This window comes from Contarinia nasturtii, unplaced genomic scaffold (assembly GCF_009176525.2).
Source record: "Contarinia nasturtii isolate CC-2019 unplaced genomic scaffold, AAFC_CNas_1.1 Cnas_scaffold_2678, whole genome shotgun sequence".
Taxonomy (NCBI): Eukaryota; Metazoa; Arthropoda; class Insecta; order Diptera; family Cecidomyiidae; genus Contarinia; species Contarinia nasturtii.
Window position 1 is genome coordinate 1,287,359 of NW_022199997.1, and position 13,047 is coordinate 1,300,405.

Here is a 13,047-nt window from a genome sequence, read left to right on the forward strand (position 1 = left end):
TCCAAGGTAATGGTTTTACCAGTCAATGTTTTGACGAAAATTTGCATGTTGATTCTAAATTGACAAAGAAAAGAAACGAAAACATTAAAAAAAATGCAATAAAATCGTTCAAAATGTTGCTATAATATGGAAATTGAATGCGATTCTGCGTTTGTAAACTAACTATTAACCCGACCAAGAATTTATGTGAAAATGCGTCGATAATTCGTTACTATATGTGATTTAATTTCGAAAAACAAAGAAATCGTTGGTTGTTCGTGTGTTTCTCGCTACAAAACTGCGCAGAAAAAACTCTATGAGTGTGTGTGAAGCACATCAGATGTTTTATGCAAGTCATGTAATTGGGAGAAAAAATCAAAATGGCGTCTGAATGAGAAAAAAATTGAAAAAAAAAAATTTTTGGCCAAAAATGAAGAAAACAAAGTATAATTCTTTGAAATAATCGTTGAAAAATCATTGATTTTCGATAATTTGGCTTGAATAATTCAGAAAAAGTCTAATTGAACAAAGAAAAAAAAAACGCAAATGGAGAAAGGCGTCAGCCAACTTTTGTTTGAATCGAAGTAACAAATGAATAAAATTATCGAATGCTTTTCCGTATGATTAATCGTTGAAAATGTTGACGAATTCACTTACAGTTATGCTTAACGTTTTAACCGAATAAATTTAATTGAATTAACTGCTTTTCAACACAATTTTCTAGAGAAAATAAAATTGCTCAAAAGTTTCTTCGTTTTGATGCGTAGTCGACAAAAGACAAACTTGCAATGAATTCAAAGCAAACAGCAGCCATAGAAATGAGTGCAGTTTGTCACATATCGTGCTCTCTTTCTTTCGCATACGACGCTGCGCTAAACGAGTTGCTAGTGAACGGAGAAAACACAAAGAGCACAAATACAAGGGAGAGATTCATATATGACTGTGACGACTAACAAAAAAATGAACATTGAAAACACGTACGTTCATGTCTGTAAATTGTCTTTGTCATCGTCACAATGGAAAATCCCGAATTTCAATATAATTGAACAAAAAAAAGATTTCCGAGTGAATTTCTAGGTTTTTGACTTATTAAACAGAAATTGAAACAATTTCGTTTGCCAACAAATGGCATTAAATCGAAAACAACCTCGTTTATAGAATTTGATTTTGCAGCGCGTCATTCGCATGAAATCAAGCTTGGTCTAAATATAAATGTCGATGACTCATTTGTTTTTCAAAGTTGGCAAACTGAATACGTGTCTAAAAAAATCAAGCGCATATCGAACGAGGTCGTTTGTCGATTCACTTTTTACCCGAACAGAGATATATTTTTTCCAGAGAAAAAAAAACCGTACGAAAAATTGATGATAGGCGATAGAATGCACTTTGTACTTTGAACGAAGACATCAATTTTTTTTCACGACGAATTTCACAGCATTTGTAAAATGGCCGACAGAAGCAATCATAAAAATGAAAATGAATAACGAGAACGCGGAAAACCGATTGAAAATTGAAAAATGCTACGCGAAAAATAGGTCAAGCGACGCAATTGAAATTTCGAGAAGGCTAATGAAACGGTATAAATTACTAGCGACGGCCATGATTGCATTCGATTCACTTTTTTCGACTATATTTTTGTACGCGACGAAAATACCAATAAAAAAAATCCCGCGATTAATCTACGATCTTCCGATTCAATGATTCAACCGATTTACTTACATTTTCAATGGATTTCTTCAGCAAAATAAATGATAGCGTTGATTGAAAGTTTTGGCTTGAGCACTTTTTTCTTCTTGAACTGTTCACTTCGACTTGTAGACGATTAATGATGAACAAAGGCGAACTCAGCTGCTTATAGTCACAACGAAACACAGTGAACGCGTCTATAGTTGTCTCTATCGCTCATCGAAACATCTAGATTGAGTGAGAAAAAGACCGTAAAAAACATGGCATTTCGTATTTTGAACAAACGTCATTTGAACATTACGTATATTTTGTTAGTATGATGAAATTGTGTTTTAAATATTTAGCGATCAAAAAAAAATTATTCAAACGAAAAAATATCAATTATTTTCATTAAACATTCATATGGAAATAGCAAATGCACAAATTATCGGAAAATTGTCAAGTTTTCAATAATAAACAACCATCACAGATTTGAGACTAGTTTTATGTAGAAAAACGTACTAGATGGCTTGACAATCGCGCTCAAGAAAAGGTCTTTGGTCTCATCCGAACACTTTTTCAAAAACCATTCAATGACGATTCATTTTCTCTCTTTTCTTTTTTCGCATGCTCGTTATATTAATGATAAAATAAGAGACAAACTGCACACCAATTAGCATCATTAGATTTATGTTGCTTGTTTCTTTAAGCTGAAATGAAATTCTCTACACGAAAAAAGTGTTTTCCAATGTCAAAAAATTCAATTTTGTTGATTAGCTAGAGTTAGTTTTCTTTCAAAGAAATGAATTCAAGTAATTAATTCAAACAAACAACATTTATTAACAACTGTTTGAGAATATTACATCATTATTGGAATTTTTCTTAGTGGCAATGTGTGATTTCCTTGAGATGATTTTAATCCTATTTCAAGAACTTGTAGCCGCGATAAATGGCATATGCTCCAAGTGCAACGGCAACAGCAGATGATGCTCCCAAAATTACACTGGAAAATTGTTTCGAAAAATATATATATAGGTATTGCTTTGAGATTCTGACATTCGACTAATATTAAGCGCTAATAACTTTCAAATTTTACATTACAAATCTACAATTTCAATGGTAACATATACAAAAGGCCAAAGGAAAAAACCATGAAACATTGAAACATTGAGTTAGTATTGGTACAATCAAAGGTTTTAACTCATGTTCGTAAAGAATAAAAAAAATAGAATGGATAGTAGCAAGGCACATCTTTGGACGTTATTGCAAAGCATGCGTGGTTAAGCTGTTAGGAAAATATTTTTCGGAACCATGACCTGCAATTATTTTTACAAAAATAGTTTTTATATGAAAATAAGATATTATAGTAACGATTAAACAATGCTATTGAATAAACAAGTAATTGCCATTAAAATAATTTCAAATTGAAAAACTGAAAATGAATATACTTTTGAATTGATGGGCACTTGTTTTAACTATATTACAGTTTCACTCAGCGCAGAGTGCAATTTGAAAATTCGGACAGGCTAGTGTTTAATAAACACAGTTTATGGCAACGCATCATCGTTTCCTCACTGAATTTGAACGGCACCAAAATAGCTGTTCAAATTCCTTTCTTTTTCTCTAAATTAAAATGCAATTAAGCTGTCATTTTCAGACTGACATCAATGCCGTGTGAAACTCTTGCGACAAGTGCTCAAAGTATCACGATAAAATAAACTGGAACTTCAAAGAGTTGAAGAAACAACTCACTTCTTTTGACCGCTTGGCTTTTTTTCGGAGTCCACGATTTCACCGACCAAGTAATTTGCCATTTGCTCGCTAAATATAGATAGAGAAAAGGAATTCACTGCATTAGAATCTATTTATATTTGTAATGAAATCAATCGAACACGCAATTCATGTATTAATATAAATGCTTTTTATTTCGGGTATAAGTGACAAAATGATAATTTGTCAAAAGAAAGATATCAGAGAATCTCTGACAGAGATAATACTCACATTGCAGATTCGCTGTGGCCAACGTCATTAAACTCTTTCGTAGCTATAATCAAAATAATCCGTTTATAAAATGGCTTGGTAATACATGTATTTGAATGCTTTTCTCAATCTTACCGTTTTTTCCAGCAGCTTCAACCAACACTTCTTCACCACCAGGATGCTAAGAAACGACAAAAAATGATAAGTGTTCATTGTCAATGATGATGATATCATATGAAAACAAACCTCGTTCAAGAATTTTGTAACATCGTAGACTTTTTCGTCAATGACCATCCAACAGTCTTCTGCTTTGTTGTGTTCCTTAACTTGAGCGTATGTGAATTTCTTTGCTTCAGCCATTAAACCGCTTTTCAAGATTTTCGATCGAAAACTAGTTCTGTGTCCTTCGGAGTAAATGAGTTTTGTCTATTCACATAACCTGTTGCGAGAAAGATTTTGTTCTGAATTAAAACAAAAACGTCCAGTTAAATTTGACAGATGAACTATTCTAATTCCAGTGAAACCTTTGACAGCTACGAACAAATTGACAATTTCATTCGAATATTCGAAATCTATTAACATATTTGAAAAAAATAATGATCAACTGATCTATAAACGCCAATTCTTTCAAGAATATTTTGGATTATTATATTTTTCATAGTTTTTTTTCAATTCCTTGAAATTCAATGTTGCCAAATGTTCCATCATTTCATATTCCATTCGTTTCGAAACGATAGAATTCAATACTATATGTCAACTACAGTGTTTTCAAATAAGAATACGATCTATGTCTACATTCTAATAATTGCTTAAATGAATTCCTTTTTTAAATTGGAAATCGACTTAAAAATGTTATGAGCAAATTTGTAAAAAGTAGCATTTTTATTTTATGCGAACAAAATTTTAAGCAATAATAAATTTCAGCTTTTTGATCGTTTGAACTAAAACTATTACAAATTCTGTATAGTCTTTTACATAAACGCAAAAACATCCGATAATAATTTAGTAATAGGTTTGTATTTGATAGGACAAAAAAAAATTCAATGAACGTTTTAATTTTTTATGGGAACCGTTATTCCAATCTGGTATGTCATTTTTCTCAATGATGAAGAAGATTGATGAGAGTTGATTGAAAACTGAAATTGTTCGCAGAGCAAAAAACATTAATTGAATTCAATATTGTCAAAGGAATGAAGGAATGTCAGTAATTGAGCCATATTTTCATCGGAAGTTGTTTTTTTTTTGTCATTTGGGTTGATTTTCAGACCTCTCTAAATTTTTGGTAGCTTCCAAAGTTTTATACTGACATTGAATCTAAATGACCTAATAAATGTTTTGAAATTTTTTATATATTAAACTACATACTAGTAAACAATAGAAGGGATAAACAAAGAATAGAAGTAGCAAATGTTGAAATCAACAATGTCCCAACTAAATCTATTTCCAGTCTATTTTCTAAACGACCTATCAAATTAAAAACACATAAATTTTGGACAAACTCACAATGAAATAAAGTGAAGTACTGCTGCCGTGTGCACGCATCGTGATGTATCACTCACAATGAATGCCCACATTATTCAGTGTCCTTGTCAAAGGGGACATTTTTATAGGATTGATGTTTTAAACGTTCACAGATTTTATGCTTGTTGTCGCACTAATTGTTATTGGTTTCAGATAATTTTTTCAAACGTTGACAATATTCCTTTTCAAAATCACTGAAATAATAAAAAAAATATTAATAATAAACTCACAAATCGTTTGAATATCAAATGAATCCCTTAGAATAAATCAACATTACTAGATGAATGTCTTCAAATGCGTAACTGAAAAAAGTTAGTCAGCAAAAGCGTTATAAAATATATGGACGATGTCACGCTTTTGCTGGCGAATTTTTTTATATAACGCGTCACATACAGTTTTTGACACTATTGCTGACGTACTTTTTTCTATAACGCATTTGAAGACATTTATCTAGTAATGCTGATTTGTTCTAGGTGGTTCAAATATATATTTTATTTAATATAAATAAATATCTCTGACCGTCTAAAAAATAATATTGAAAAATAAAATAGCGAAAACAGGAAGAATGTACCGGATATTCAATGTCCTTTCTCTATTTGAAAAGTCAATGGTGTGGCGGGTGATAAAATTGAATAGACACACGAACAATTGATCACCATGAAAGGCATTCACTTCAAAGGCGACACTCTGTCTAGGTTTTCACATAATCCTAATTCTTTTCACATTCCAGTCATGTCATTCTACTGTCTACAGTACTAACATACAGGTAAAGTGTTCAATCGATTCATGACTTAAAAGGATTTGTAAATAATAACAATAATCAGACGATGCGTGCGTCTGTGATCACAATTACTGATTTACTGGAAAGTTTTGTAGTAAAAAAAATGAATTCATGAATGAATTTTCGTTTTTCACACCAGTTACAAAAAAAATACGTTCTTTCACTCATAATAACAACAATAATAACTTTATGATTGATGGTTCATCGAAAAAATGAAATTCACCTTTTATTTTCCTTCTATCGTACAATTTTTTTTGTTCGATTTTACATTACAATCATGTATTAGGTTAAGCCATTTCCAATTGTGTGGCAAATCACATTGAACGTGATTTTCTATTGAAAATATCATGCGTTTGATTTTTACACGTAATTAGTAAATCAATTTTATGAATGAACCGTCAGCCTGTAATGTAGCAATTTTTATTTTAATAAATTCTATTTTTTGGTTTCGTTTTAATGTTACATTGTTTTGATAATATAAAAGTTTAAAAAATAAATTCGGTGCCGATATTAGCGCAGTCACGATATATGCGTTATTTATTTGTTTGTTCGTTTCTTTAATTTTTCCAACAATGTAACACATGGGAAATGATTTTTTTTGAGAAAAAAAACCATCCATTAAATTTATTCAATATGTATTTTTTCATAGGACATTAATATCTTGGCGGAGAAGCAGAAAAAAACACAAATCTAGCTGAAATTCAAATCTTGTAAATTGATTTCATTTTGTTGGCGACATTGAAGTAGATTCAGATTCCAAAGAGCATTTGCACGGCATAAGAAAAATATTGCGCGCACCTTATCCGTTATAAATGACTGCAAATTTATTTGGTACTGTAAATAAGCAATTTATTCGAGGGTGATGACAATTTATATGGAGTTTTTATTATTGTTTTCATTTTACAAAAACATTTGTAGCATTAGCATTCCAACAGCTAAAACGATGTATAATAAGAAGAGAAATTGTTTTGGGATGTTTTTTTTCCCTCTCTTTTGCTAATATAATAATACGCGCACGAATGCTCCACGTCATATCAAATAAATAGAAGTCGCACGCACCAGATGGTCTTGATTTTAAGTATTTATCAGATGAATAGAATTCGCATTGCTACAAAATCAGTGCAATGCATCGAAAATAATCGCTTGATAAATTGAAGAAATCATGCGAAGAAGGTGTGAAAAAAATTATAAAATAATTTCATAAGAAAAATTGACAATTTGATCATTTTCACTCATAGACGATATTGAAATGTTAAAAAAAAGAAATCGTCGGTTCGACGATGAGGAAGAAAGGAAGTGTTTTGTTTTTTTGAATTTCAATATAGTTGCCTAATGAACAAAAGTCAATTCCGAATCATTATTTGACATGGAATATAGAGGAAATCATGAAGAGAGAAGAAAAGGGAGAGCAAGCCCTTACTTCGTTAAAAATGATTAAGAGTGTGATGCTCTTGAATGAAGAAAATCGATCAATTATACTTAGGAATCATTGAAGAATGCACACAATAAACAAATACAATATCGGTAGGAAGCAAAATTCTCATGGACACGCACACATAAAGTATGCCGACACACAGGATCAGCTGAGTTTCAGTTTGTAAATAAACATGTCTCATCATACCATTAAATAGAAGGAATCGTTTGCTATTTATTCATATTTTTTTTTCTTCATAAATGTTTTCATAGCACCTTTTAACGCGACGCAAAAGGAAACATCGATATTAAAGCAAATTGTTCGATTGAGTTCAACAAACATTGTATATTTGATTCGTTCGATTGTGTCATTCACATTCCATTGGTGCGTATCGCATCCAATGTGAGAAGTATTTTACGGACAATAACTCATCATAAGTGGCAGACGAATGACACTTACAAATTCTATTTCATTCATTCATTCCTCTTTTTTCCATTGTTTATTTGAATGGATCTTTTTCTCATTGAATTCTATTGATCGCATTCAAAGTGGTTTATGCTTGAATGCACATGCATACACAATCAAATCTCAGCATCTTATAAATTCGATCACAGCGACTGGTCTCTTGGTGCTCGCTTTATGGTATTATATTTTTGCATGTCGTTTTCCTTTTTCACCAAATGAAAATTGGTTATTCGTCATACCAAATTGATTATTGGATCTATTTTTTTTTCTTCTTCATAAATTGCTGTTCATTAAATGGATATTTTTGTATCGTTTCAAAAGTCGACAAAAGTCAAATTGACAATTTAAAAAAAAAGTGGTAATATTATAAATGCCAAAACTTGTGCGCTGGATTGATTTGGAAAAATGTTCGGTTTCCTTTTTAATAAATTAAAATGTGTCAAGCAGTGCAACGCAAACATCTTTTGTACAAACTGCACGAACAAAAAAGCATGAAGAATACTTTTTTTTCGAAAAGGTTCAAACAACTTTATTAAACACAATCTAAATAATCGTTTCAAATTTAGCCACGGTAGCCGTATAGCCTTAACATGTCCAAATGCATAAATGTATGCATTTTAATCTCTCTGACTTTCGGATGTGAATGAGAACACAGCAATAATCCGATTAAAATGTGCTCTTTTTTATGCGCATACAATATGCTGTGGAATATATTGTGTTGCTTGCAGAAATTGATACAACCATTTTATCGTTTTAAATAAGCTCTTTCGGGTCGCCTTTTTTGACACGCTACAATTTATTTTAGTTTTTTTTTTCTGTTTGATATGAGACAAGTTGACGGAAACGTTTAAGAGTAAACTAAAAATCAGATGATGAAAACGGCGCGAACTTAATCAAATTCGTTCGATCAAATAAAAATTGTCTACACAAATTAAGCATACATGCAATATAATACAAACGATGCGTAAAATGGTTGTATGGAGAAAACGAAAATTCCATTTGACACCTTGGTAAACGTGTTTACTATCACTCATAATGATGCTATCATTGTTGACGGCATTTGTTTTTATCCCACTCTCTCTCTCCCTCTATCTCTCTCTCCTTCTTCTACATCGTCATCCAACCTGACTGCATATCGCTTATTCGTTTAAGTCACGATCGACTCTCGTTTACTTTCAATGTTATGAAAACAATCATGCATCTCGTGTGAAATTTTGAGACATTGGTGACAAGATGTGATTTAAGTTGAATGTCTTTCGAATAACCGTTTTTGATAATCTGTTTATCAGATTATATTAATTTTTAATTAGTCAGATTTTTTCACACACACACACACATACATATGCCATTCGATCAATCACTACATAATGTTTGGTATTTTACTTTGTTCAGCGATTGTTGGTGCATAAGAGAAACGATGATGAAAGTAAAATCAAACAAATCATTTTCAATGTATATTTAATGTGCTTCCGTTTTTTGTTATCCCAATTATTCTTGGAAATAGCCAAAAAAGAGAAACTTTGACACCAATTCTTGGAACTACTACAAATTACTTCAAAAAAAAAATAAAAAATCAGAATGATATGTTAAGATTTTCAAATGTAATTAGTTCTTGACGGCTTCGTTTTGCACATGTTACTTCTCTGTCTCCGTTTCGTATTTGTCCAATCATTTCATAGTAGGTGTCATTTTCACCGCGATTTACACGTGATGCATCTTGGTCAATTGCCAGTAGCTGAACGAATTTCTTCTGTACATCAGGTTCCAGTCTATATATAAAAATGGTTGGTTTTATGAATGAGAAATTATTTCTCAGAAATAAAAATGTCTTTCAATTTTTGACACACACTCACATTTCTTTTTCCGCCGTTTCGCCAAAATGATATTCTCTTGCAAGCTCTTGCATTCTCTCGAACGATGCCGAAGAATCCATTCTTAAATATTTGAAAAAAGTCACGATCATTTTAGATTTGGATTTAAAATCCCCGAGAAAAAAACACATTTTACCTGACACCATTTTTTGAAATGACAATGCTCGGAGTTGAGGATTTTGTTGCATTTTGAACTATGCGGAAATTTTCCTTAAAACTATATGGAATTCGAAATAAACCAGATGCTGTAGTGACTTTTACCAATTTCGTAAAAATAAACAAAAATTATAATGTTACCGATCAAGATTTTGATATCGAATTAAATACAAGGTTTTTATAGTCGGCAATTGTTCGAGTTTCGCTGGCATTTGTGTTTGTTTACAGCTTGCTATCAAGCTATCGACCTGTGAGTCCATCATACTACGTAGCAAAACATTGAATTGTTTCGAATTGCTATAAATATTCAAAAGATATGGAAATATTTTGAAACAAATAAACAAGTTGAATACATTCAACAGAAGACACGAATCGCACATTAAAATTTTGCTTTTACAAAATGAGCACGTTTAACTTACAATTCCTTATCGTTCTTTGCAGCTATTTCGACACTAAAATAAATGTAAAAATATAAACATTAATACGAAGTGGCTGTATCGTAAAATAGGTCTGAAGTCAAATCCTTACTTCCCACTCAAGATGCTATCAATGGGAGCACAACTCTGATACAGTGTGAAAGTGGAAGGTGTGCTAATAACAACTTGCTTTTGATTGACCACTGCCTTTTGGGGTATTTCAACAGATTCATAAATGACAGCACCTTCGTTGACGATTGCATTCGATAGAATGAAGCTAAACGGCCCAATGTATGCTTTTGGCAGAATTTTTACATTAAAATCCACCGATGAAAATTCGTCCAGGAAACTGTCATCGCCAATCTCAGCGCCATCATTAACAACAGCATGTTCGTTCATTACCACTCGATTGCCAAAAATCACATTATTGCCGATCGATGAAAATTGAGCAAATACACTGCCAGATCGTAAAACATTATCATTTCCAAATTTCGCAAACGTTTTAATGGTGACATTGTTTTCAATGTTACATCGTTGACCGATTTTAGCATGTGATCCAATATTTGTATTTTCACCAATCAATGTAGACGATGCGATTGATGCAAAGCTGCCAATGTGAGCATGTGCTTTGACAATCACACCGGTGTCAATATCTACAAATGATCCCAATCGTGCTGTTGGATCAATCTTAGCGTCTGGATGCACATTCTGAAATGACTATAAAACACATTCCATTTTCTTACAAAAATAATCCTTTCCAATATGGAAAATATTTCATAACTTTACTTACGACAACTACGTGTGCAAAACACAAAAGTACAAAAAATCCAAGCATTTTTGTCGCTTGCTAATTTTACGCTACACCACAAAAATAGAAGTTAAGTTTAAGACAATTGAATATGCACTGAGTTTAATTGCGACTCAATATATTTTTTTTTTCGTACAGTCATGTAAGTTCCGTTTATTTTAACCAATATTCTAACACGTTCAAAACTTTGTCAGCTTGCGTTGGTCAGCGGTGCAAACGGTTATATACACATAAGCATACAGCTATTTTGTACATCTATTGTAGTAGTAGTTTAGTTTGGAACTCTTTTTGTGATAGAGAGAAAATAAGTGTCAGCTGTTCGTGTCGTTTGTTTGTATTGTCCACAACAGCTAGCACATTTAACAAAAGAGAGCATTTTTTTCGGAACGGTTTTTTTGTGTGTGATTTGGCAAACACGAGGGAGAACAGTAATCCTCTCGTCCCTCTGTGATAAAAACATATTTCTTTATTTGCATGTTTTAATTTTACCTCAATCTCCGAACATACATTACAAATGTAGTTTTCCAATTCATTTTTCATCAACAAATTTAATTTTCGACCGATGTTTATATGGCAACCTCACGCATGTAGAATTCAAAAAGTGGTTTAATTTCGACGACGACGGGAAGACGCCATTCTTTTACTTTTTCTTATAGCTATTATTATAACATGGATACATTTTAATATCTTTTTAGTAAATTCACATAGAATTTTGGCACTTCGCCTTCATATATTACTTCACATCCAACTGCATGGAACACTTTCATATCATAACTATTTGATCAATTTTGCAGCTGGTGTGGAAAGGAAAAGAAAAGCAAAGCATTGCTGGTACGATATGAATAATATCGGTCCGCCAAAATGGAAATCAATGTTTACGAAATCTTTCGTGAATTCAAACAAAAGATTAAAATTATTATAAACTCTGTCCATGTTACGATATAGGTTTTAAAACGCTACAAGTACTATACACTGAAGTTGTTTTTGTCAAACATTTTGGTTCAAAGAAGGTTCAGTAAAAGCACCAATTGGGTGCTATGGAATGGTTTTTGTAAAGAAGGCTTGCTTGAGAGAGAGATAACAAATGAAAAGACGAATAATTCATTTCGGTACGAGGCAGACATGAATCAATTAAAATTAAACAAAACAATGTGTTGTGGTTTTTTTTCAAATGAAGTTTATTTTTTATTTTTTTTTCCATTAAATTCATGTTTCAGTTGACACTATGTTTTTAAATTTATATTATTTACTTAAAATTAAGTTGATTAATTCTGTGAGGTTTTGTTACTATGTATTCTTCGCATATCGTTTATGTATGCAAATTGCAAAGCATTAGAAAATATTTCTAAATTAAGTACAACATATAGTGCGAATGTAGTTTTTTTTTCCAAAGTGATAGCATTAACGAAGCTATAGAAATAATCATAAACATATGAAATAAACTGGAATCAAGTTTCAGAAATATATACTATTCATTTATTTTTATGTATATATGTATATGTGTATGTACGTATTTTTTTTTATTCAACATTCTTGACATACCGACACGACACGATATTATGTGCTTGCTTCTGCTCACAACACGCTATTTATGTACGTTGGAGTCAATATTCTTAGATTATTGTTTTCACTTTGTTTGTGGTTTTGCCAATGTTAAATTAAAAAAAGGGAATTATGTTAAATGGTAGGTGATGTTACAACCAAAATACACAAGTTCTTTTTAATCACTACGGAGGTGAAGGGGATCTCGAAACATTTCAATGAATTTTGATGTTGATGATACTTTTGATAGTAATTTCAGGTGATTGTATGGAATACTGATGATTCATTGCGTGAATGATTTGGAAAAGAACTTTTTTTAAATATTTTTTCTATTAATGAAGTGTTGTTATCGTCCAATATCTGCGTACGATACATAAACTGTTACAATACAATAGATAATACACATGAGTGAATCTGAACGGGTAATATCCCACGCAAATCACTCATCA

General features: G+C 31.7%; 2 protein-coding genes across 3 annotated transcripts; both read right to left on the reverse strand.

Annotated features, from left to right (window-relative positions):
• Positions 1 to 2,457: 2,457 nt before the first annotated feature.
• LOC116348792 (cytochrome b5) lies at positions 2,458 to 4,132 on the reverse strand. Of its 2 annotated transcripts, none has more exons than XM_031779908.1 (5): positions 3,871 to 4,129; positions 3,760 to 3,805; positions 3,646 to 3,688; positions 3,397 to 3,465; positions 2,458 to 2,647 (listed from the first exon to the last, which is right to left on the reverse strand). In XM_031779908.1, exons 1-5 carry the CDS (start codon positions 3,982 to 3,984, stop codon positions 2,566 to 2,568), a joined length of 354 nt encoding a protein of 117 aa, XP_031635768.1. In that variant the 5' UTR covers positions 3,985 to 4,129; the 3' UTR covers positions 2,458 to 2,565. The 2 variants fall into 2 exon arrangements, with proteins under 2 accessions (XP_031635768.1, XP_031635769.1); XM_031779909.1 differs by lacking the exon at positions 2,458 to 2,647 and adding an exon at positions 2,654 to 2,960 and having other exon boundaries at positions 3,871 to 4,132.
• A 5,100-nt stretch (positions 4,133 to 9,232) lies between these two features.
• On the reverse strand, positions 9,233 to 11,212 carry LOC116348794 (acyl-[acyl-carrier-protein]--UDP-N-acetylglucosamine O-acyltransferase-like). The gene is made up of 7 exons (XM_031779911.1): positions 11,039 to 11,212; positions 10,361 to 10,965; positions 10,252 to 10,284; positions 9,974 to 10,129; positions 9,813 to 9,893; positions 9,659 to 9,739; positions 9,233 to 9,574 (listed from the first exon to the last, which is right to left on the reverse strand). The coding sequence occupies exons 1-7, from the start codon at positions 11,081 to 11,083 to the stop codon at positions 9,379 to 9,381; spliced, it is 1,197 nt and encodes a 398-aa protein (XP_031635771.1). The 5' UTR covers positions 11,084 to 11,212; the 3' UTR covers positions 9,233 to 9,378.
• Between the last annotated feature and the right edge of the window lie 1,835 nt (positions 11,213 to 13,047).